Source organism: Tasmannia lanceolata, unplaced genomic scaffold, assembly GCF_043159265.1.
Source record: "Tasmannia lanceolata isolate RefF3 unplaced genomic scaffold, GAP_Taslan_0.1 ptg000016l, whole genome shotgun sequence".
In the NCBI taxonomy this organism is placed as follows: domain Eukaryota; kingdom Viridiplantae; phylum Streptophyta; class Magnoliopsida; order Canellales; family Winteraceae; genus Tasmannia; species Tasmannia lanceolata.
The window spans coordinates 14,681,174-14,706,510 of record NW_027518693.1 but is presented as its reverse complement, the minus strand read 5'-3'; the positions used below and the strand labels follow the sequence as shown (position 1 = coordinate 14,706,510).

The following is a 25,337-nucleotide window of genomic DNA, read 5'->3' as shown; positions in this document are numbered from 1 at the left end:
AACATGTCCACACACCCACATTAAGTCTCACACTTCCAGCAATACAAGTAAAAGTGTCCAAAGGAGTGTCGACACGCGTGTCGTGTCGGACACGTGAGTCGGCAATAAATTCAAAGTGTCGGCCAAATCATAGGAAATGATTCTCAGGAGCAAAAGCAGTTCTAGATGGAGCACTGAACTTGAAACCAATCCATACAGCCTGAAAATGCAATAACACATGCCGCGCCGTGAATAAGACGGTCAAGATCATGGTTTTAAATTTCAGTGAAATCCGAAATTTCGGATATCGGCCAGGACCGAAATAAATTTCGGCCGAAATTATAAGATTTTCATTGACATTTCCACCGAAACCGAAACCGCAATTTAAAACCATGGTCAAGATTGTGGCCCTCGCCCCAACAACAAGAGCAGGAAAAAACAGTAATCTTAGGAAAATATATATTGGGTGTTTATTTAAAGAGCGATATATGATAGAAATCACAAGGCAAACCTCAAGGACAAGTTTAAGCCCATCTAAATTGCATCCTGTCCTAACATCAACTGTAGCGGGAAATGATGAATCATCTGCATCATGTGAAACCGTGAGAAGAAGCTGACAGACATGGCAAGGCTCTGTGAGATAAATAAAAAGTTCAACAACATCTGCAGCTGGTGGGAAGACCTGTGAAATAATAAGAAATGCATTTTAAGACATAATTTCCACTACAAACAAGCCAGCAGCATGGAGAAAAAAGGTAAGAACCAAGGTTTTAAATTTTGACCGATAGCCGAGATTTCGGCCAGAGTGAAATTTCTGAAATTCCGGCCAAAATTCCGGCAATTTCGGCTGAAATTTCGGCACAAGTTTGAAATTGGTTTTTTTTTTTTTTACCGAATTTCGGTATTTTGGCCGAAATTTCGGTTTCAGCTATGTCCGAACCGAAACCGAAATTTTAAACCTTGGTAAGAACAAGCCATCATCTTCAAAGAAAAACGGTAAGAACTTCTAAAACAGAATTTTTTTTCCTGTGATGCAGTTTGGACTTTGAAAAGAAAATCAACAAAACACTTCTATTATATGATGCAGCTTTCAATTCAAATGCAAATCGGGAAAATATCTACCCATGTCATGTCTTTTCTCTTAAAACTGAGAAGATTGGCACCACCATTTGCAACTGGGAACATGATTTCAACTGGTTTCAAAAAGCACCCAGAAGGGCGTGATAATACCTGTGTTCGAACAGCAATAACCAGTCAGAAAATACAGAACTTCAATATAAAAGTTGACAGCGTGAAAAAGAAACAGTTAGTAAAAAGAAATTTTAACTACTAAAACTATCAATAACATAGGAACTCGTAAGTTACTGGGATGCAAAACCAAATTGCAATCATATTGTTGCTAATAGGTCATTAATAAAAGAAAATCAACTGTAACTTGGTGAGTGGTCACAATGGGCATCACTGGACACCTTATGATAACTGCAAATATTATCAAAATGATTAGAAGCAAAGATAGAGTTCAACTCAAACTCGCGACCTGGTAAAGATTGCCACTCAACCCTTAGCTTGAGTTTTTTAGAGCAAATTAGTCTTTGTTTATTTGTTCAGCCAATATCAATTTCGCTGTTTCCATGATTTTCTTTGAGAGACTATATATACATATAGAGAGATATCAGTGATACATTTCTTTAATGAAATTACGGTGTTCCCGAGTTTTCGATCTAAGAGTTAGAACAAAAGCAGCCATTAAATGATGTACATACAGAAACACGATCCATTAAAAGCGTAGACAGATGAACATTGAGATTCACCAGGCCTGTACTTTAACCCAAAACTTTCTTCAAAAACAATTATTCAACCGTGGCACTTTGTCAGTATGATAAAATCGGATTACACACATGAAGATACAGAGCCTTAAGGAGAATTGCCAAGATAAAATCAATAAGCATTTCAATAGCCATGAGAATGCAGTAGAAGAATTTGAAAACCAGTTGAAACCCATATGCATGGCAATTATCATAGGAAAAACTTCTTTACTTTTTTTTTTGAATGGTTAAAAAAATTCTTTACTTTAAACTATTATAATTATTTTATAAAGTGCAGGGCATTCGGTGTTTTATACTGAACAGTTCTAACTGTGCCCTGACATGGTAGCTATAGTTCTGCCTAAGAGTCCATAAGGGCATTGATTTAAAAAGGAAAGGTAAAGTTTTTGGGAGATGACTTATTTGGATTGCATGAAAAGACAAGATCATGTATTAAGCAAATACTATAGCTAGATAAGCCACATTAAAAGAAACACAAAATAGTAATTGACTGCATTTAAATCTTATAACTGGTTCCATAAAATCATTAACTGGACCTACTTTCAAAGGATGAATTGGAACAGATGGGAGATGCTTGAAAAGCCTCATTCCAAGAAACATCTCCAACTGCTTCTGACGGGAGCTATCAACAAGTGTATTCTTATATCTTCTCTGCAAAGTGATTTTCATATTCTGGGCAACAGAAAACTGTTTAAACTTTCCGGCATCATCGCTGAATATATTGAGGATGTGGCTATGCATAGCTTTAGAACCAGTATAAAGTGTTGCATGGATATCACCCGCACGTAGAAAAAGATCAGCCAGTTGAGATATTGCCGATAATATCGTTGATCTTTTGAACTCGTCAAATGTCATATCAAATCTCTTCCAAGGTTTATCTGGGCAAGGATGTTCCCATGTAGTCGTTCGTGTGTTGTGATCTACATAATATGTCTTCCCTGTTACCGCATCAGAACGTTTCTCCCAACCTGGTGGCAAAGGAGCAATATATCCACCATAATTACCTAGCTCCGAAGATCTATTGATTGATGAGAACCCGAAAGCCTCATCACTATCAAGAGTGATCCCGAGACGTCTACACTGCTCTACAAAAACTTGGAGGGATCCAAAATAACTAGCGGCATTCGTTCTGTCCAAAGAATCCGCACAGTTGAACCGTATCACACCATTTTGAACAGATCGTAAACAGAAAGCACCCTCAAAGTCATCATTATAAACAAGTTCACCTTCACAATCCTTAAGTTGTTGACGTGAAGGCAAATAATCCCCTTCACAGATGCCAATAGTTTTTGTTGGTGCTTTGAGAAGTTTCCAAAGCCCCTCAATCGTTTGTTGTTCACCTTTAAGTTTTACGCTGGCATGCCAGTCATAATTTATTAAATGAATACGAGTATATGGAAGTTTACCACTTGATCTGATATAATTTAGGGACTCCTCAAAATGGTGGACTAAAATGGTTTCCGACTTTCCTTCCGCACTTCTAAGCAAGTTCATACATACAATAGGAACCAAGGTGTTTTTCTTCTGGTTGCCTCCAATAGACACACCCAAATTGTGAGCACCATATCTCCTACTTAATCTCTGGTAATACTGCAAACTTCCTCGGTATGGATCTCGAGCAGATACATAAATTTCGGCTTCTGCGGCAGTTAACTTTAACTCTGCACCCCACCAGATTGGAATAGTTCCTCGTCGCCAAATGTAAGTGCTGAATGGAACACTTTGACCAGTCCTCCGTGGAATCCATACAAGTTGTTCACATTCCACCTCATTCCCTGTCACGATGCAAATTATTAACCAGATTAAATATGATCCCTTTATACCATAGATTCAGTGGATGTTAATGAATAGCATGGACTGTAAAGATACTTAAAAAAATAAATCAATGGCAACAAGTAGGTGTCTCTTATCTACCATCGGACAATGTGACTGATATAGTTTATTGAATGCATAGTAAATTATAAAAAACAAAAGAATGAATAGATAGCAGTCTCGAGTCTTGAGTAATTTGGAACTCCTATTACCCAATGTACAACCCCACATGTTCATCAAGGCTAGAGTCTCGAGTAATTTGAATTTACAGAACAATGAAATCTAAATATATTCAACTATGCATCTAAACTATTTTATATGCATTTTCTATGTTGTAGTTGGTTTTCTGCATTAGAACATGAGGTTGAGGGTCATTCATTTGAGAAACCCAGATGATGATGATAGCTTCACTCCGACTGACTTGGACTACATTTTTTAACAAGTTGATCCTCTAAATTTACGGAAAGACTGCATGGATGGTAGGCAAAATAATTATTTAGAAATCACAACGGAAAACAGGCAAACAAGTAAGCATATAAGTTAATCAAGACAAGTACCTCAGAATACAACCCAACTCAACTCAACTCAACTAAGTCTTTGTCACAAACTATTTCGGGTCGGCTAATGAATCCTTTAGAAAATTTTCATGAAGAAGGTGAAAGTGTTTACCTGGCTCAAATTGACTAAGTCTAATCCTGACCCTAGTTGGGTTCGTCTACATGGATCATTTTCTTCCATTCTATCCTATCCAAGGTCATGTTCTCTGTTATGTTCTTAGCCCTAAAGTCTTTCCTCACTGTTTCTACCCAAGTTGTTTTCGGTCTGCCCCTATCGCTTTTTACTCCATCAACTTGGCACGAGTCACTTCTTCTCACTGGAGCATCCAAAGGCCTGCGTTGGATATGCCCACACCATCTTAAGCGGTGCTCTCTCATCTTCTCCTCAATTGGTGCCACCCCCACCTTTTTACAGATGTCTTCATTTTTAATTCGATCTAACCTTGTGTGGTCGCGCATCCATCTAAGCATTCGCATCTCCGTTACACTCATCTTATGCATATGATCGCACAGAACTCTTGAAGCATGCTTCCACTTCAACCAACCTGCTCTTATTATGTGGTTAACATCCTCTTCAATCTGTCCTTCCTTGTGTAAGATTGAACCAAGATAGCGAAAGATGTCCCTCTTAGGTTCCTCCTGTCCGGTCATATTTACTACATCCTCGCCCCGTCTCCTTACATTACTAAAGTTGCACTCCATATACTATGTTTTAGTCCTGCTCAATCTAAACCTTTGGATTCCAAAGTAGTTCTCCATAACTCTAACTTAGCATTAACTCCTGCTTTGGCTTCGTCAATTAATACTATGTCATCTGTAAAGAACATACACCACGGCACCTCAACCTAGATACCCTCTCTAAGTTCATCCATAACTAGAGTAAAAAGATGAGGGCTTAGAGCTGATCCTTGGTGCAGTCCTATTGTAATTAGAAACTCACTAGACGTGCCATTCGTAGTTCTGACACTAGTTATTGCTCCATCATACATATCCTTAATCATATCAACATATTTAGTAGGCATGTTTTCCCTTTCAAGGACCCACCACATAACACTCCTGGGAACCTATCATGCGCTTTCTCCAAATCAATGAATGTCCTTTTTATTTTCTCTAAATCTCTCCATTAACCGCCTAATCAAGAAGATAGCTTCCATAGTCGATAGTCCGGGCATGAAGCCAAACTGATTCTTTGACACCTTAGTCTATTTTCTTAGACTATGCTCAATTACCCTCTCCCAAAGCTTCATGGCATGACTCATTAGCTTAATTCCTCGGTAATTGGTGCAACTCTGGATATTCCCTTTATTCTTATAAATAGGTACCAATGTACTCTTGCCCCACTCATCAGGCATCTTCTTAGTCTTCAAAATATTGTTCAATAATCTAGTTAACCAAACCAAACCCATATCACCCAAGCATCTCCAAGTCTCAATAGGAATACGGTCAGGCCCCATAGCCTTACCTAATTTCATCTTTTTCATAGCTACTCCTACCTCTTATGTTATGATTCTACAGACAAACCTCCGGTTTGTATCATCAAAAGCGTTATCAATTTTTCCCAAATTCACTACGGGTTCTCCATTAAACAACTTATCGAAGTAACTTCTCCACCTCTCTTTAACCTCGTTTTCTTTTACTAACAATCTTTGATTCTCGTCTTTGATGCATTTTATATGATTCAAGTCCCTGCTCTTCCTTTCTCTCATCTTAGCAAGCTTGTAAACATCTTTTTCACCCGCTTTCGTCCCTAGCCTTTGGTACAAATCCTCATAGGCCTTGCCTCTAGCTTCCCTTATTGCCTTCTTAGCTTCTTTTTTAGCCAATTTATACTTCTCAATGTTCTCCTCATTTTTACACCTATGCAAACATTTATAACACTCCCTTTTAGACCTAATCGCCTTTTGTACCCTCCTCATTCCTTCACCACCACGTATCTTTAAACGGCGGCCCACTTCCTCTAGATTCTTCAAGTACCTCTCTAGCCACAAGTACCTCATAATGAAGTCAATTAATGTGAGTGATGAAGTATAAGTAACACATTGTAGTAATGATAGTAGCTCTCCTCCTATATCAACTTCAACTGATGGCAATGGTGATGACATTAAATAGCCTCCGTATTTATTATTTCAATGAGGGTTATGGTCTAGTCTCTGATCACAGGCCAATAGAACAGAACTGCTTAGAATGGCCAAAGCTAGGTAGGACCCATTCCATTCATATGGATCAGACATGGTTTGGGAATCCAAGGGTGAGGGGGTGATGAACCAGGAAGCAGCAAGTGGAGAACGAAACTGTGAACTCAAGCTGAACTCAAAGCAAAGCTCAAGTCCAGGACCTGGAGCTTCTAGAAAGACAGGAAGGAAAGAAAGGAAGACTGAAGTGGATAGTTGAACAAAACTTGAAATAAGAAAAAAGGCAAACCAAAAAATCGGATGCAACTCACTATGTGAGAAGGAAGCTGGGTATATTAGAGCAACCATTAGAAACTGGAAAAGAAGAGATTCCTTGACTATTGTGGGATAATTAGAATGAGATAGTATTATAAAAACACATGCCACCCTAATAAACAATTAATAGAATATTGATCCTGCTGCCATAGAGCCTTACTACTTCCCTCATCAACCTCAACTACCTCAAGGCTATGGATATGGACGAAATGACAAAGATGAGGTATATACGATTTGAGAAAAATAACTAGTCTAAGTATACAACAGACTAATAATCCCAAATTTGAATCTTCATCTCCAATTCATAGACTACAATTTATAGGGTAGATTGTACTAGTATGACTATATACCCCCGTTATGATCTATTAGTAGTCTTGTACCACTTATGTAGTTGTGTTAACTACTTTTATTCTTCATTTGATCTTCCTTTAGTTTAAAGAATTGTTTATAAGTAGTAACCTATTGGTATTCTTGTACCACTTATGTACTTGTGTTAACTATTTTTATTCTTCATTTTATCTTGATGCTAAGACAACGTTCTTATGTTGTAACTTAGAGGAGCAGAGAAGTAGATTAGGTTTCAACAATCTGGGCAGAAAAAAAAATGACGGCGGAGGATTGGTAGTGCCCCTACTGCCTCTACCACAACTTCGCATGGCAGAAAAGATGCAGAAGGTGCTCACAAGCCAGAGCGATCTCGACCCCCTCATCTGTTACGCGAGTTGGAGTTGGGGGGGAGGATCCAAAGGGAGATCTAAGACAGGTAAAGAGGTAATAGACCTGCAGCCTGGTCTTGCTCTCCATGCCAATACCTTAACTTCAGATGGCGGGGTAAATGTCGATGGTGTCATCGGGCCAGAAACCCCTCAAAATGGGTACCTCGTGCTAGCTCAACTTCTCGACTAGAGTCCAATCGTGATGAGGATGATTGTTGGCCTGATTCTGGAAAAGAATTTCATCATAAGAGTTCAGGGAGTCCATCTTTAACTATCTAGGGTGGTGAAGTGGATGTGCGATTGGATACCCTAAAAGCTTGCCTGATAGGGAAAAAGAAAAATCATAATGGGACCCTAGAGGAGCTCTGGAAATGGGCACAAAAATCCTGGGATATTCCATCTTTACAATGTCCTTCTATATTGGCGAAGAACGAAATTCTTTTTATGTTCGAATCGGAAACTCAGGCATCACAGATCCTTGCTAAGGGACCTGAGGCCTCGGGTAATCATTTGCTCTCCCTCTCACCGTGAAAAAGGGAGCTCCTTCAAGGCGAGACAGCTCACTAGGTTTACTTTTATGGCATCCCCTTACATGCTTGGGCTGTGTCAACGGTGGAGGCTATAGGAGGCTTTTTTGGTAAGGTTGTAGAAATCAAGATGGAAGGGAACCACCAGAATTGTATGAGTTTCGTCTCGGCCAAAATCCTAGCCCTCCGTTGGCATTTTCCTAATTCCTGCTTAAAAATCAGGATTTTAGGCTTGACCTACACCATTGGGGTTGTTCTTCAGGAAAATAAAACTTGAGTTTGTTCTCCTGAATCCTCTCTCTCCTTCAGCCTCCTGGATCGGGCATCAGTTTGCCGGCTGAAAGATCCCTGGCAAGTCAGGGGCGGCTTCCTAGTGAGTCTTCGAATCCCGTGCAGATTTCAAATTTCAAATCTAACCAATCAAAGCTTCCGGTTTTGCCGCCCAAGGATGATCCTAAGGCTCGCCTCGAAAAAAGTGTAGTGGGATCTGAAATAGGAGCTTAGGTCAATCATGTTCTCTCTTGGCGGGTCCCGAGACAGCTAAGCCAAAATAACCTACCCCTAGGCGGAAAGTTGCCTGACTGGATCTACCCATTAAGAATACCAAGACAGGTGGCTTCCATACAAAAGCAAGGAACATCTCTGAATATCGAGCACCTGGCGGTCATCATGATGGTTTAAATTTCCTGGCCAGGGGACCATGATCAAAAGAAATTTTTCTTATGAATATTTTGGAGAATTTTCTGGTCACAAATTTAGGATCAAGGAAGAAAAGCAGCAGGTTGGTAAACTTCCTAAAATTTTATTCCAAATCTCCTAGGATTGGCTCCGTTTATGGCTAATCCAGTAGTTTTGGCCCCTGGACGGTTGTAGATATTGGTTTTATCGGTTGGGGGGGCATGTGTCTAATATCTACCTTAGACAAGAGGCTAAGCGTTTGCGGGTGTCTTTATTATCTTATCTCTTCTCGATTGTTGGGAAGTAGGTGATATTATTCATTACGCGTCTTTTCATTACTTCTTTGTTTCAGCGCTCTTTTCTAGGAGCGGATGTTCCAAGGCTTTGAAATTGGTATCAATAGGTACTTCTAGTCCAGTATTTTGAGGAGGCACAAAAGCCACAAGAAAGACTTCATCGATTTTTCCTGGTTCTATTTGTCTCCACCATTAACAAAGGAGGAATGGACAATATCGGTGATTCAGGAGAATCCTCTCCTTGTTTTGGAGGACGATGCAGACGACTATTTATGGAGATCATGGGTTTAGAGAATCTCCTTAAGAGGATGAGATCGATAGTCTATAATGAAGAGCGGGCTTCCATCAATGCCCCATCCCACAAAGAAGTGTCGGGAGATCTTCTTCTCGTGTACTGGAAATTACTCAAGCTAGAATCTCAAAACAAATCGTTCACTTGATATAGCCTCTGTGGGTTTACTCCGTTCAAAGATACCCTTTCTCTGTTGCACAAACACCCTTTCTTTAAGCCATTCGCGATTGAAGAAAGGGTTGTGAGGAGGCAAAACTGGGAAGCTACTAAGGCGGTGGGTATCCGGCTTGTGGAAGAAAGGATTGCGAGCAGAAAAAATCCTGGATTCTTGGATCGGATTCCGGAGGACCTCCTTCTTGATATGCTAGATTTCCAAATCCAACATATCATGGAGGAATTGGAAAGTGTTCGGCTTTGGCGACTTGTCTAAAAGTACAAAGTGAATGACTATCTAAATGGTGATGACAAGTCTGTTTTGATGATTGCCTTGCCTTCCTCCCGATTTGCAGAGTTGGGAGCGAGACCTCAAGAAATAAAGGACTTTGAGGAGGGTTTTTAACGATTTTAGAAGGGGTGGATGTTAGGGGTAGATAATCATCTAAGGTTTTTGAGAAAGATTCGAGTTTTAGGTCTAAGTGGGGTGTAAAATCTGCCCATAGCGTGGTGCAGAAAGGAAGCGTCTCAACACCGTAAATTTGGCAAGTTTTGCTAGATTTGTCTCTATTGAGGCCATTGGGTAATGTAAGGTGTAATGGGTTTTCCTTTGAGCCAAGGAGATCGCTCCTGGGCATCTCATACTGTGTAAATCTAGTGGGACTACTGGTCCCCATTGTAATTTGGCTAGTATGAATATATTTGTCATCTTTCAAAAAAAAAAAAACCTTAGAGGAGCAGATCTACATGCATCAGTCAGAGAGGTTCAAAGTTTTTTATTCCGAATGGCAGATAGATTCATTAAAAAACAGGGACCAAGGGCCCTGAAAACATGTACAACCGGAAAAAATACAAAAAATATACAATAAGAACTACGGAGGAAGGAAATCAAACAGTTCGAGCCTTACTTTGTGCACCCCGGCTCTCGCTAGACTATCCGCTTCACCATTGGCGGACCGCCAAACATGCTTGAATGTGATTGCTGCCATTGCAATATTATCATGAATTTCCTCAAAATAGGCACCAAATCTCCAAGGAACTGCCTTGGCACCCCGAAGCCATCTGATAACGTTGAGGGAATCACCTTCCACTACCACCCTATTCATGTCCACATTATGGAGCATCCTGATGCCCTGATGGATTTCGCGACCTTCTGCCTCCATTGCGTCTGCGACTCCGATGGGGCCTCTAAAGGCCCAAATCACCACCCCTTCTTCGTTCCTCAACAGTCCTCCAAGCCAGCTGGCCCAGGATTTCCCATACTAGAACCATCAAAGTTTAGTTTTACCATTCCCTGAATAAGTGGGGCCCAAGCCTCTATCACTTTGGGTTCATTTCTATTACACCAACAAATCTCCCTCCAACCATGCCGTAGGCCATATGCCGAGACAAATCTAAAGCATGGTAATGTTTTCACCCAAGATATCATTAAAGCAATTACTTTATTGAAAATGAACCTTGCTCCCTTAGAATGACCCTTGAAAATCCTAGCATTTCTTTATTTCCATAGTACCCAAATAGTAGCTAAAAAGGATACTTGCCACAAAATTTTCCCTTTACTCATGTCTGCAAGATAAAGAAATCGATTTATGCCCAAAAACAGACTCCTAAGCAACGGTATAAGCGATTTGATGTGTTTTATGGAGGGACAAAGGTACACTAGAAGGGAGTATGATAATTGTGTTTATTTCAAAAGGCTTCCTAATGGTGTTTTTGTCCATTTGCTTTTCTACGTTGATGATATGTTTATCGCAGCAAAAAAGCATGCCTGAAATCAACAGGCTAAAAGATTACCTTAGCAAATACTTTTATATGAAAGATTTGGGTGCTACCCAGAAGATTTTGGGCATGGAAACAAAGAGAGGCAGGAAGTTGGACAAAGTGTTACTTGTCCCAGAGGAAGTACATTGAAAAAGTCCTTGAGTAGTTTAAAATGCAAGAGTCTAAGCCAGTGTGTACTCAGCTGCAGCCCACTTCCGATTTTCAGAGAGGACGGATGATGATAGAAATGACATGACTCATCTTCCGTATGAGAGGGCAGTATGGAGCATCATCCATGTTATGGTTTGCACTCCATCTGATTCTTTTTCTTTTTCTTTTTTCTTTTTTGGAATATTACACTCCACCTGATATTTCACATGCAGTTGCTGTGGTTATCAACCTGATAACCAACCCAAGGAGAGTACATTGGCTGGCACTAAAATGGATACTCAAGTATCTAAACAGGGCATCAAAAGTTGGTCCGGTGATTGATAAGGATTGTGACACTGCCGGTTGTGCTGGTTATTTAGATTCTATGTTGGGTGCTTGGATACGATGAAGACTCTAGCGCTAGGTATTCACTCTTGCAGGGAGTGTTGTGAGTTGGAGGCCAATTTTACAGCCGATTACTGCATTGTCTATGACATAAAGAGAGTACATGGCATTGACTACGGGAGTGAAGGAAGCTATAAGGGTGAAGGGGCTAGTTAGTGACTTTGGCATAGGACATGATATGCCACCAATATAGTGATAGCAGAAGCGCAATATAAGTGGGAAAAAACCAAGTGAATCATGTGAGGACCAAACATATCAATGTCAATAATCATTTCATTTGTGAAGCCGTATTTGAGGTCATTACTTTATAAGAGAAGATGCGCTCTACAAAGAATCCAGCGAGCATGTTAACAAAGCATGTTCCAGTGACGAAGTTCAAGCATTGCTTGAACTTGGAACGTATTGCATTGTTGATTGGATACCCTAAGAGTGTAATGAAGAAGACGTTAAAGGAGCATTGTTTGCATTGACAGAATTCATGCCAGGGTAGAGATTTGTTATATTTATGTCCCGAATTCTCTGTCATCTATTCACCAATGGTATCCTAAGATTACAATAGGGCCCACATATAAAGGTTGCCAGGGATCCTGGGGAGGAGTTCAGATTGGGGGCAACACCTCCAAAGCACATAGTGGGGGTATTTAACTTCGTATTTAGGTGAAACTTCTATATGGGGATTAAGGTTGTGATACTATATAAGGAGTGGGCTATAGGCCTTTGATGTAACTCTGTAATCTTCGCATAGGATAAGCACTTTGATCGTTTTCGCCCATGGACGTAGGCACCATTGCCAAACCTCATAAAATCTCTTGCTTTCTTGCATGCTTATTTTGATTTTCTTCATTTTATTTTGTGGCTCATTAAACCCTAGGTTGATTGTTTTCGCAACACAGTTGAATAAAAAGCATGCCAACAATCATCAAAAATATATTAATCATAAAAATGTGACCACAACATAATGTATCACTTGGTATTTTTAACCTTGGATATTCAACACAGAAATTTTTAACCTTAGATAACACTGATGGCACTAGTATTGTATAAATATTTTGGGATTTTGCCAAAAGATCCCGTTTTTTTCAATAAGTATCTTCCAATTAGTAGCCTCTTATTTTAAGCTAGTGTAGAGTTGCTAGGAAAGGCTGAAGGCAACCAACCCCAAAACCTCACTTCACACAGAAACATGAAACAATGCCAAAATCCAATTCTCGAATCCATCTACAGCAATGACAACTTCAATCATTGAAACCCTCTCTCTCTCTCTCTCTCTCTCTCTCTCTCTCTCTCTCTCTCTCTCTCTCTCTCTCTCTCTCTCTCTCTCTCTCTCTCTCTCTCTCTCTCTCTCTCTCTCTCTCTCTCTCTCTCTCTCTCTCTCTCTCTCTCTCTCTCTCTCTCTCTCTCTCTCTCTCTCTCTCTCTCTCTCTCTCTCTCTCTCTCTCTCTCTCTCTCTCTCTCTCTCTCTCTCTCTCTCTCTCTCTCTCTCTCTCCTCTCTCTCTCTCTCTCTCTCTCTCTCTCTCTCTCTCTCTCTCTCTCTCGTACAACATCAGCATGAGGATGATTGATGGATTTTGTATCCAAATACAAAAACATAAGGTGTCCAAATGTGGCTTATATATGTTCCCCGTCTCCATAGCACGCCAAGAGAAAGCAGCCACTACAAGCAGTGCGTGATTCATTCTATTAAATTGTATTTCAAACTACAAGCAGTGCGTGATTCATTCTATTAAATTGTATTTCAACTAATGCCCGCCAAATAATCTAAATTTTATGAAGATTTTCATCAGATATTCAAAATGTAGCATTTGGTATGCATCTTTCAGAGCCTTCAAGAAATATTTGTTTAGAGTTCCTGATATGTGAAAGCGATAAATTTAGAAGAACTCCTTTGTGCAAGTCCAATGAATGAAAATGTGGATAGATATAGAAAAGGTTCCCTTTTTCCTAACTCTCCGACAAAACACATCAAAATGCATATCGATGTTGGAGATGAGAGTTATAAAATACTGCCGATTTCTCTCTATTGTTGCCTTTCCAGAGACCCAGTTCACCATCAATCCCAAGTCCCAACCATCGCATGCAGCATGCATAAAGATATGTTTATTTGCAAACACCATAAATGACAGATGCTTTAATGCGTAAGGCATTCTCTCAGCTAGTGTCTTGACATCCCCAATATCCTGCTAGTTTGCAAAGAATACAACAGACCTTGACTTATTTGTTAATACAACCATATAACCAAATGAATTAAGGCAGTAAGTGAAACTTAATTCAGAAGCAACTTATTCAGATATGACTCCTCCAATAGATAAAGATGGCCATCAACAAGTTCGATGGCAAAAAAAAATTAAGTTCAATTTACCTATAAAAAATTCAGTTCAATTTCCAACAAGACATTGAATGATGAAAAAAAAAAAAAAAAAAAACCATATTTACCTGTGCTAAAGCACGCATTCAACCCTCTAGCCAAATAACGGGTGCCAGGATGCAATTTACTACGACGAGCTGTAAGAGCAATTAGCCCCTGTTGTTGACCAGAGCATCCAAAACTTCGACACTCTGAAAACCCCTATAAAGTACATATAGATATAAGTGACAATTACGAAAAGCTTTCACCAACACAAACGAAGAAAATAACAGATCAAGCAAATGAATGATGGTAATTAGTACTAGAATAGTGCATTATATACATGAGCTAGATCACACAACCAAATCTAAATTGAGAATTAGATTTGGTAAAGAATCAAAGTTCTATTGCATAAAGAAACTTATACATTGTAAAAGAATAGAGACATGCATTAGAATGTTACAATGAATAAATTACAACAAGAAAGAATTTGAAAATTCAAATGAGAGCTCAAAAAATAAAAGATAATTTTACTTTATTGAGCTTGGTTTTTTTCTAAAATCAAGAGAAACTCATCGAAAATGCATCAAATTTCTATTGATTCAACTTTTTTATGATTGGGCAACTAAGAATGATTTTTTTGTGGAGCACTCGAGTCAAATATGATAGCCTTTTTCCCTATATATATATATATATATATATATATATATATATATATATATATATATATATATATATATATATATATATATATATAGAGAGAGAGAGAGAGAGAGAGAGAGAGTGGAATCAAACATGATAATAATTTTCAAGCTTTCAACAATTAAGGCACGTCATACTTGAGTCTGACACTGCTTCAGCATTTTCTCTATCGAGAGTATCGATCCAATTATTTTTCACAAATTTTGCAAGAAAATACCCCCCCCCCCCCCCCCCCCGCCCCCCGGTTTGTAGATTAAACGAAAGTATCCCACATTATTATCTCACGTAGTTTCGCGCAATTGAGCAATCTCTCAAGAAGATCCCACACTAAATTTCGAGAACCCGAAGTCAAAGGCTAAATATACACAGCATAAAGTAAACTAGCCTTAAAATCCTCCGAAAATGAGCTCATGGATGATCCTACATAAATTTTTGAACATAGTGGGGAAAGGAGGCAAAAATACCCAATTCGTTGTGATTTGGTACATGTGTTGAAATGGCAAATCTATCCCTTCATATTTGCATGACTTGGCAGAGTTGCAAAAATTGGATAAGGATGAGTTACCAAGGTAAAATAAAGATTTGATTACTGGCAAAGGAGAAGAGACAATCATGATGAAATCATGAGAGGGAATGTTTTCTCAGTAAGTCTTAAAATTGTGAGTTTTTATCAAACCATGTTCCTTCCTAAAGGCTTGTATTAATTACCATAGCTATGCGGAATCAAGCTTAAAATTGTGAGTTTTATCAAACCATGTTCCTTCCTATAGGCTTCAATTAATTACCATAGCTATGAGGAATCAAGCTCGTGGTGATTCCTATCAAGGGAGTGCACGAAGAACAATCCTACATACACTTCATAAGATGATTTTCAAGCAATGTAGAGGCAAAAATAGAAGCCATGAATTGTCAAATTCATGGAATGGCTGGAGACAAGTCGTAACGTAAGAACTAACTGGAGTTTAATCTATGAAAGATGATAGTTCTCCGAATAATCCAACAATAAACCATGAGGCAGACCTAGAGGTCAAATCTAAATCAGGTAAGTGAGTCTCAAGCCATGGGCTGACTTTGTGGTCCAGACCAAATTGGATGGAACACCCACGATATGGCCCTAAGATTGGCCAATCTTCTGACCCATTTCCTTTAGAGATAATCTTATCTTCTCGAATTTTTGGCCTAATCCATAACTGATGAGTGTACCTTTGTAACTTTTTCTTAACAAGGAAATTAGGCTGCCTTAACCCTGCGCCAGAGCATAGATTAAACTTTCTTCCCTGCAAGTTTTCGACCATTTGGTAAGAGTCGACTCAGCAGCATCTTTCGGCGGTCGAAGCTACTTGCCTACTTAGGGTTTCCAAGAAGGTAACTTAAGAAGTATCCAACTCCATCTTCTCAGATAGCTGGTCTTCCCTTGCCCTACATAGGATAATAAAAGAGAGCTAATCCTCAGAGATCCAAGATATGTTTAGAAAGCAGGGCCCTGAGGAGAAAGTGGTCATGTGAAAGGAGGGCATAGGCTTAGGTTGAAACCGAGACATGCAACCATCATCAGAAGAAACCATAGGAAGCTAAGATGACTGAGCAACAGCATATGCAAATGCTTTGGACCCGTGATCAAAATCAAAACCTTTATACGAGCTCCTTCTACAAGGAGCCCACTTCGTTTGGAGCTTCATCAACCATCTCTAACAAAATCTAGGCAGCGTCAAGCAAAGGTCCAAAGGATAGAGATGTTGCAAGAACCATGATTATGTGGCCCATTTTTTAGCAAGGGTGCCTAAAATCAAAGTTGTCCAATAGGGAGGGCAAGGCCAAAGACCTTAACCCACCTCAACATCAGTTGAATTTTGATACATGAGGTGTCCTCTAACTCCAAGAGGGAGAGGGTCCTTTTACCGATACCTAAGATATTCTTCTCTCGCAAGAATTTGAAATCTTCAACATTCTGGCACCTGAATAGAAATTGGCTTATTGGCCCCTCCGATCTGAGATATGAGGATTTTCCTCTTTCGGACCCTCGCCACCGAACCTACGAAGAAGAAGAAATCAAAGAGAGATGGAGAAAACTTCCCAATAAGGCACATCTGCAACTTGTTGATCGTTGGGGTTGTTGACGCATGGACCCATTACGTATAACAAGCTTTCCTTCCATAACATCCCTTGTGTGATGTTAGGGGTAGCTTCCTGAGGAGAAGAGGGCCAAGGGGCCCCATTTACCGCTTCAATGAATGATTTCGATGAGGCAGAATGGAATCTCCAAGGATGACAAATTAGGCTCCACGGCAAAAAATCTGCACATGAGCATGGCTTCCAACTCCCACGACAACATAATGGAGGATGCATTGAGATGGTGAAGCACAATCAAGGCTGGGCAGGCTGCACAATAACAATCAACTTCGAAATACAAGGCTTCACAAACATAGCTCAGGCTTTCTATGGATGTATTTTGTTTCATTGAGTTCTTCCCATGCGTATAGCACCTTTACTCATTTATGTAACACACCAATTCTATCCTTTGCCGCGATGGCTTGAAACGTTTCTTAAACCTTATAGGTTGAGGTTTCGACGATTCGTATAGGCAATTCAAAAACTCAGATAAGTAGTGATACATGAGGATTAGATTGAATATTAATAGAAAGTTATGCAGAAGGGATAATGCTTTTTTTTTTTAAAGGCAATCAGGAGGGATAATGCTAGGAACATATGTTCACAATTGACTGGGAAGAAGCAATTTTGGATAAGGATTCTTTGAAGGATAGGCTTAGTCGTGGGCTAGTCCCTTGAGACCTGGTTGACTCGGCTATTCCAACCCACGTTCTTGGACTTCCCCAATGGGCCTCCCTCGGCAATACATTCAATCACAAGTCCATGGACCTATCTACTTGGGCTAATCTGGCCTACCTTTATGGCCCCACCCATGCCCATACTCCTTTTTGGGGGCCAAAGCTTTCTGGGGCTCTAACAATCCAAGGCCTCAAATCCTTCTCTAGGCCTATCACTTGGTTTTGCTAACCAGACAATTCCTATGTAGAATAATGCTATCATCGCCCATCAACCACTATCTCCCTAAACTATCCGGGTATCTGCCTTTGCATTTCGTTCACGATGAATGTGACCAATGAGGCACTTTGAACAACTCACGATCCTATACTCCATCTCCCTAAAAAAACAAGAAAATGCCATTGAGGACTGAAATCTTTTTTGGACAATTGATAGTAATCTGAGAATTTCCTTTAACGCATGCCTTCGAACAGCCAACCTCCACCAAAAATCTCAATCCATGCCAGACCTCTCTAACTTCATCATCAGTCACTTGATTTTCACCACTAGGACCTACAAAGGCCATGGTTTTAAATTTCGGTTTCGGCTAAAATTTCAGACTTATCTGAAACCGAAATTTCAGCCGAAATCCCGGAATTTCAGGGAAAATCTGGTATTGGCGCTCGAAATCCCTGATTTTTGGGATGAAATTTCGATAGAAATTGCCCAAAATTTCGGCAATTTCGTTAGATATTGTTTGACGGAATAAAAAATTATTATTTTAATATAAATTTCGACGAAATCCCCGAAATTTCCTAACTTTCGAACGAAATTTGGTAAATTTCGGGAATTTCGGTTTCGGTACCATTTCGTTTCGGTCCTCACTGAAATCCGAAATTTTGGATTTCGGTCGAAATTTAAAACCATGACAAAGGCGGATATCATAAATTCATAACTCCATTCGAATTAGAGATGACGCCTTTATTACAATCATAAATGATCTGTCATTGCCGCCTGTTTTTTGTCAGTAGACACTTGAGAAACAAAATATGAAACAGTGAATTCTCCTCATCTTCTTGAAAAAATTCTCGTTCATCTCTCAATTTCTCTCCAAGATTTCAAGTTTCAGTTTCACATGGGACAAAAATAGAAACATGTCGGTTTTTTATAGAAATTTTGGTAGAAATCGTATAAAATCACGGAAATTCATGGAAATATGCAAATGATAGAAGTTTAAGATTAAACTTCGGAAACTGCCAGAATAAATACAAATACACACTAAAAATCTATCGCATAAGCAAAAAAACGCCCAAAATGGTTTAACAACATAGAACACCTAGTGACGTGCGTAGTTGCGCAGGCTTTCAATACATACTAGTACCACATCTCACATGTAATTTATATAAATAAATATATATATATATATATATATATATATATATATATATATATATAATATGCACCACATTTCACGTGCAATTCATAGAAATATAATTATATAACACGTACTGGTATAGTATACAACTAATACACTGATGGTTTTGGTTTCGACATGCATTTTGATTTCGGAAAGCGTTTCGGTGGGGATGGAAATGGAAACATTTCGATAGTGCCGGATTCGATGGAAAATTAAAACCATGCTTCTCTCAATAGTCGTCACACTTCGTACATAACAGACAAATTTACATATCTTCTTAAACATTCAATGCCCAATTATTTATTTATAAAACATTTAGATACGCTTTACACATCAAGTAGCAATCAAAAAGCTTTACAAACAAGTGCACGAGGAATCATATCCCAGAACAAATTTAGGCAAAGCAAATTACTATTTATAGACAAGTGCATGAGCTGACATCTAAAAATAGATAGTGTACCAATCAGTATATGAAGCATGGAGGAAAACCTGGAGAAGAATAACGCAATGTTGTGGTAGCCCAATGTCTTTGAAAGGCATTGAAAACCATCCATTCCAAACAAATTCATCGTCTGGATTCTGCAACGGCATACTGCTTGGAAAAGGGCGAGTAATATCCCTTGTTTCACAAAAATAATGCATACCATCAATGTCAAGGTCAGTGAATTCTTGAACATTCTTTAGTTCCCCTTTGCCTTGAGGTTGAGGATTTTGAAGGTCAATCTTGATCCATTGACTTTCAATCACAGTATAAACACAACCACCGCCAGGTAAATTTGGAATAGTGGCAGATAGTTTGGTCGCAACAAGAAGTAGTCCAAAGTTTCCCAAGGCTGAATAACCAAGTATTGCCCTAGCATAAGTTTTACTCTTACACAGCCACCTTGATCCATCTGTGATGTAGTGCAAAGCTTCTTCTTCAGAAATGAAAAGGTCTTGTCCACGCTTTCCACTGTAAGATAGCGCTCCAGTTGTAGGATCAACATAAATCACTTGGGTGTCATTCTTGGTTGACAAGCTAACAACTATATACACTTCTTTAGTTTCTAGCACCACAACGATAATAGAGGTATCCCTTGAACAACGATCTACAACCAAAACAAAAAGATACACATGAACCGTGACATATAAGTAGATATATTTGCCATAACTATACAACATATGAAAAAATTATCTGCAAAGGAATCGTGTCCATTAAACAAACTATGGATTATGTAATGCAAGATTCATCATTTCTACATAGATAATGACAGATAACTACGAAAAATCGAGTGAAACATATAATCAATGTCGGTAGAGAAATACAACTCCATCCATAAAACTAAGAATAAGTTAAGTAAAATGATTTTTATCTATAAATGTTAGAAGAAGTGTCAGCCATCCTTTTGAAGGATCCACTAATAACCAGGCAACAAAAAAACATAAGATGGTAGAGAAAGTGTATTCCTTACAAGTATCCGATATGATGCATGGATCAAATGGATCCCCTATACCACAAGAACGTAATATGAGGGTGTGGAAAGGATTCATATATGCTTTGGTTAGATACAATGATCCTTAAAACCTAAGATGTGGGCATACATCTCCACTACTAAAGTTATAAATTGTGTATCATTGGTTGCAAATTCAAAGTTTAATCTATTAAATTACGAGAGAGAATAACAAGGACCTAATAAAAGAAATTGACCAATGGCGAACTAATATAATCAGGAATTAGTAACAATATTATAATAATCTACGATCTAATGTCACGGCACTAAATTTGACCAAGATCACCAAAATTGGCAAAGGAATCAGCCCGATCATTTCCTTCGCCGTGAATGTGAGAGAAGTGTCACACAAACTACTCCAATATGTACATCTCTGAAATAGAGTCTAGATCTCCAAGGTGTGGTGACTTCTCTTTTCTAACAAGAAGTGTTGATAGAATCACCCTCAATCCAAATCTCGGAATGTTCTCACCAGAAAGCTTACCACAGACCGCCAACACATCTGCCTCAAAACACATAACTATCACCACAAGGGCATGCATACGCTAGAAAAAATTCTGTCATTATAGTCAGAAAAGGCCCTGCAATGACTACCAGACGAATAGTATAGTTATCCCTTTGAGTGACTTTGCTATTTCCATCAAAATTGTGTTTGATCCACCCAAGGGCAGACACTAAGCACAATTCATGAAGGAGAGGACGAGGAGGAGGGGGGGGGGATCATCGGGGACTCCAGATTGTGTGTGTCCAATTGCAAATAATTTCTTGGCTTGCAATTAGAAACATAACAAAATTTTATGCACTTCTAAGGTGCACTAGTTTATGATTTGACCGAGGCTAGTACTTTTTCCATTGAAAAATCCATTATTTCTTTCCTCCTAGCTAATCCATAAAAGTAAGGGAAATAGGATTTTTGATAAGCATTTCAAATTTCTTATTTCCTACCCGTTTACGCCACCAAGCCAATAATGAACTAACCAACGACAAATCATTTATTTCAGGACAAACACAATAAAACAAAGAAATAACTGCATAGTTGTGTAAACTACTGAAATGAACAAACACATGGTCAGGAAACCCAGCCGATGGGTGGGTGGCAAAACACACAATCATATGGGTAGGAAACACAGCCTAGACCAATTCTGACAATTGGTAGATAAAGCATAATAAGACTTGAATAAACAGTCCCATTATGTTTAAAATATCAAATTAGCTCATTTACATTAATTAGGAGATGAAAAATAATGATCCTTTTAACTTTTCAGACAATGAGAGAAACTCATTGAATGTCTGGATGTGATATAATATGGCAATATTTTGTATATAATGCAATGCCTAAATATGAAGGCAATGATAAACAAAGAAACATTTTCTAATAGTCGACTCAATGAGTGTCAGACATGTGTGGGTTGAATAGTCTTTTTCAAAATAAGTGCTCTCATTAAAATGATGCTTGTCATATGTGTGTGTTGTTATGCTTGCAGGTTTGATCAGAATCTCTGCTATGCATTAAACTAAACGTGTCCAACAATCATTAGACCCATTCTAGATAGTTTTCAATAGATCATTCATGCATTTCCATGTATATCGCCATATAAATTGTATGTATTCAGCCATGAAGAGAAAGTCATCACAAATTTTTCAATAGATCATGCCTTACATTTCCATGCACAATTGGCAGTGGTGGAATGTTTTTTTTTTTTCTTCTTTCTTTTTTTTTGAAATGGGTTGTAAATTCTGCTATGGTTAGAACAATTGATTTTCGGGGCAGTGATGGTTTGTTTCAGGTAACTAACTGTAAATCATGAAAATCATCAAACGAGTTGGGAGAGTTTCTTGATCTCTACAATTCAAATAAAAAAGGAAAATATTGATCCCTCGGTAGAACCCATAGCGCTAAGAAACATATAAAATCATCAGATCAAACATGAAACTAAAAAAAGACATGGACTAATAATGGCTTCCAATTCTCTCAAAGCAAAGGCTGCGTATTCTTGATTCTGAGATCAAGAACTTTAAAACATTTCAGATTCAAAAACACTAACTTTAAGTTTATAAATATCACAATTCAATGTTCACAGCCATCACCTTGGCCTCTGTTGGACATCCTGACGAAGATATGAATATTGATAAAGGCGTTTGATTAGCTTCCTCTCAGTTCTAATAGTATTTCCAATCTGCAAATTTCATCCTTCCACAAAAAAAATGAAGAGATCAAGTAGTTAGAAAAATGAAACTAACACGCGGAAAAAAAAAAAACCAACAACAGCAACAAAAATCAAACAATAAATTACAAGTTTTTGCAGATCGATGCCATAATTTATCCAATGAGAAAGGGGATTTTAACTGAAAACTTTCGAGGCATGATTCTCCTTATGATCTTTAGGGTTTGTAATTTGGAAAGTCGAGTTTGATCCTTCGTGTCCCTTATTTGTTCCTATAAAAAAGGTCTCTCTCTCTCTCTCTCTCTCTCTCTCTCTCTCTCTCTCTCTCTCTCTCTCTCTCTCGGAATTCCCTAGGTGGAGTATTGGCGATCAAATGGCAGAGAAATCACGCCCTAGAACTCGAAATTTGAGTCGATCGAGTGGCAGAGAAATCATGCCCTAGAAATCTAGATTTCTGAAAAATACACCTTCTCTCGCCTTTCCTCGGATATCTCTCCCTGGAACAGAACTCAGGCTCAGCTCTAAAATGGGAACAAATCGTCAAAACATGACCCTCCCGAAAATATAGAAAGGGAGCTGATTTTTTCACCCTCCTATATGATGGATACACCCTCCTGTTAACGTGATCTGACATCAAAAAACGTTAAAGTCTGCCCCCAATTCACGTAAGAGTGGGGTGAAAAAATCATCTCCCAAATAGAAACTGTATTTTCCTGGGAAAAAAACAATATGGGCAATGATAAATTCGCACCCCCTGGATAATTCGCATCGCTGTAAAGTGAATTAACGTTAAAAAAGCGTTAGATTCTCACACATACGCTCCTTTAAAGGGGCGCAAATTATCCTACATGGGGTGCGAATTTATCATTGTCCAAAAACAATTCCCTCCTTTTGCGAATAGTTTGGTGCGCGAATTCCAATAGTTCGGCCCTCCCCGGGAAAAATATGTTCTAGAGAACGTTTTTTTCTAGGAGAAAACCCCCTAGAAGATTCCACGGGGGTGTGATGATGGAATCGGCATCCTTTCCGGATTCCTCATGATTCCAGTGTTTGGTTCAAATAAATATACGGAATCGGGGGTGGAAAATGTCACCGGGGCAGAATTGAAGGAAGAAAAATGTTAGAATCTGTTTCACATAAATAACTCCCTACTTTTGCGAATAGTTTGGTGCGTGAATTCTAATAGTTTGGCCCTCCCAAGAAAAAAATAAGATTATAGGGAAAGTTTTTTCTACAAGAAGAACCCCTAGATTCCACGAGGGTGTGATGCTGGAATCGACATCCTTTTCTGATTCCTCATGATTCCAATGTTTGGTTCAATTAAATACACGGAATCGGGGTTGAAAAAGTGGTAGAATTAAAGGAAGCAAAATGTTAGAATCTATTTCACGTATCAAGAGATGAGAATTTTATTGTGTTTGCAAAATGCATTTGCAAAATCATTTAAAAAACATGTGAGTGCCCGCAAATGTATTTGCATAATCATTTAAAAAACACGTGAGTGTTTTGATAAAATATCCACTTATCAAATTCGCCTTGCCAAGCTATTTTATAGGCCTATTGCTCTGACCGAAACTGTAGTTGATATCCCAGTAATTGGAGCGAATAATTCCATGTCGGGTATCCTTATTAGCCTCGTGAGTTTGTCCAGGACTCCAGTACTACCCTCTGGTAATCTCTAGATGGACCACGGTTAGATAGACCAAGAATCAAGGCCGAACCCACGAACCAATATGACCCTCAGGTCTAAGGACATGTAAATGGTCCTGGTAGAATAACTTTATTAACTCTTGTCCGCATGTTATTCTTGTTTGATCAAGTTAAGTGTGCGATCATATCGTCGCACCCACTTTTCTTGTTTAGGGTCCACTACCCAAGTGGTTGAGATAAGCCACTCTACGATACATGCATGTATGCAAAGCTGGTGCTAATTGTGTACAGGAAGAGATGTCCAATCTCGACCCCGACCATGAACATCTAACGTCTGTAAAGAACTATCTACTCCTTAGGATCTGTGAATCCTTGAGCATGGCATTTCTATTTTGCTACCTAAGGACGAATATGTGTCAGATATTAAGCACGCCACACATATTCAATTAGTTAATACCAGGTAGATGTCATGAAATATAACCTTTATTAATATTAAAGTAACACGATATATCTAATGTACTGGCTTTTAGGGCACTAACTCTAACAATTCCTTCATTCGTAATAGTTACATCTGGAGGCAGTATGAATTTCTTTGGCCCCGGTGCGATCGCCGTCTGTCATATCTCTATTCAAGAGTTTCCATACGAAAATCCTAATCTTAGGAGGTGTATTATTCCAGATATTTTTATAGCATGTACGGATAGGTTGATTGTTCCTTAGCAATTTCCAAGCCAATCTAATAGAAAAAATTCCTTCGTTATTAAGGCACCAAATGAGTTATCATCATTATTAGTAGTTTGAAGTTTAGAATTAGTAAGCGCATCCATTAAGCTCTCACTCTGACGGTTGGGAATTTTATCCCAGTCCCAATGGCCATTTTCATTTAATATTTCATGTATTACTCTAAATCGTACTAGTAGTGTACTGTCTTATTATTCAAAAGCGAATAAATGACTTTAATTGCTAAGTGGATTGCTTAGCTTACTTCCTTTCACTGTCATTAGTATCACGTAGTACTTGTTGCCTAGCGGAACCTCTAGGTTGCTATTGATATACTGACTTAATATTTTCGATGGAATTAGTATTGACCATTATTGTCCGTCGTTCACAACTCTTGCTATCTGGTCGGTTTGCATTCTCGTAGCATGTATGAATGTTATTGCTTGTAGAACTACTGCTTATTGGATATTAAATATTAAATGTAGA

General features: G+C 38.7%; 1 protein-coding gene across 3 annotated transcripts in view; it reads right to left on the bottom strand.

Annotated features, from left to right (window-relative positions):
• SAC9 (sacI homology domain-containing protein / WW domain-containing protein) overlaps positions 1–23,034 on the bottom strand; it is a 38,983-nt gene extending 15,949 nt beyond the window's left edge. The window contains exons 1-7 of one of the 3 annotated variants that reach the window (XM_077357838.1): positions 22,611–23,034; positions 22,405–22,507; positions 19,316–19,914; positions 14,034–14,166; positions 2,346–3,580; positions 1,102–1,209; positions 491–661 (exon numbers count right to left, since the gene is read on the bottom strand). In XM_077357838.1, the coding sequence (XP_077213953.1) occupies positions 491–661; positions 1,102–1,209; positions 2,346–3,580; positions 14,034–14,166; positions 19,316–19,914; positions 22,405–22,423 (2,265 nt within the window). In that variant the 5' untranslated portion in view covers positions 22,424–22,507; positions 22,611–23,034. The remainder of the gene's footprint in view (positions 1–490; positions 662–1,101; positions 1,210–2,345; positions 3,581–14,033; positions 14,167–19,315; positions 19,915–22,404; positions 22,508–22,610) is intronic. The other 2 variants (XM_077357840.1, XM_077357839.1) reach the window with 2 other exon arrangements.
• Between the last annotated feature and the right edge of the window lie 2,303 nt (positions 23,035–25,337).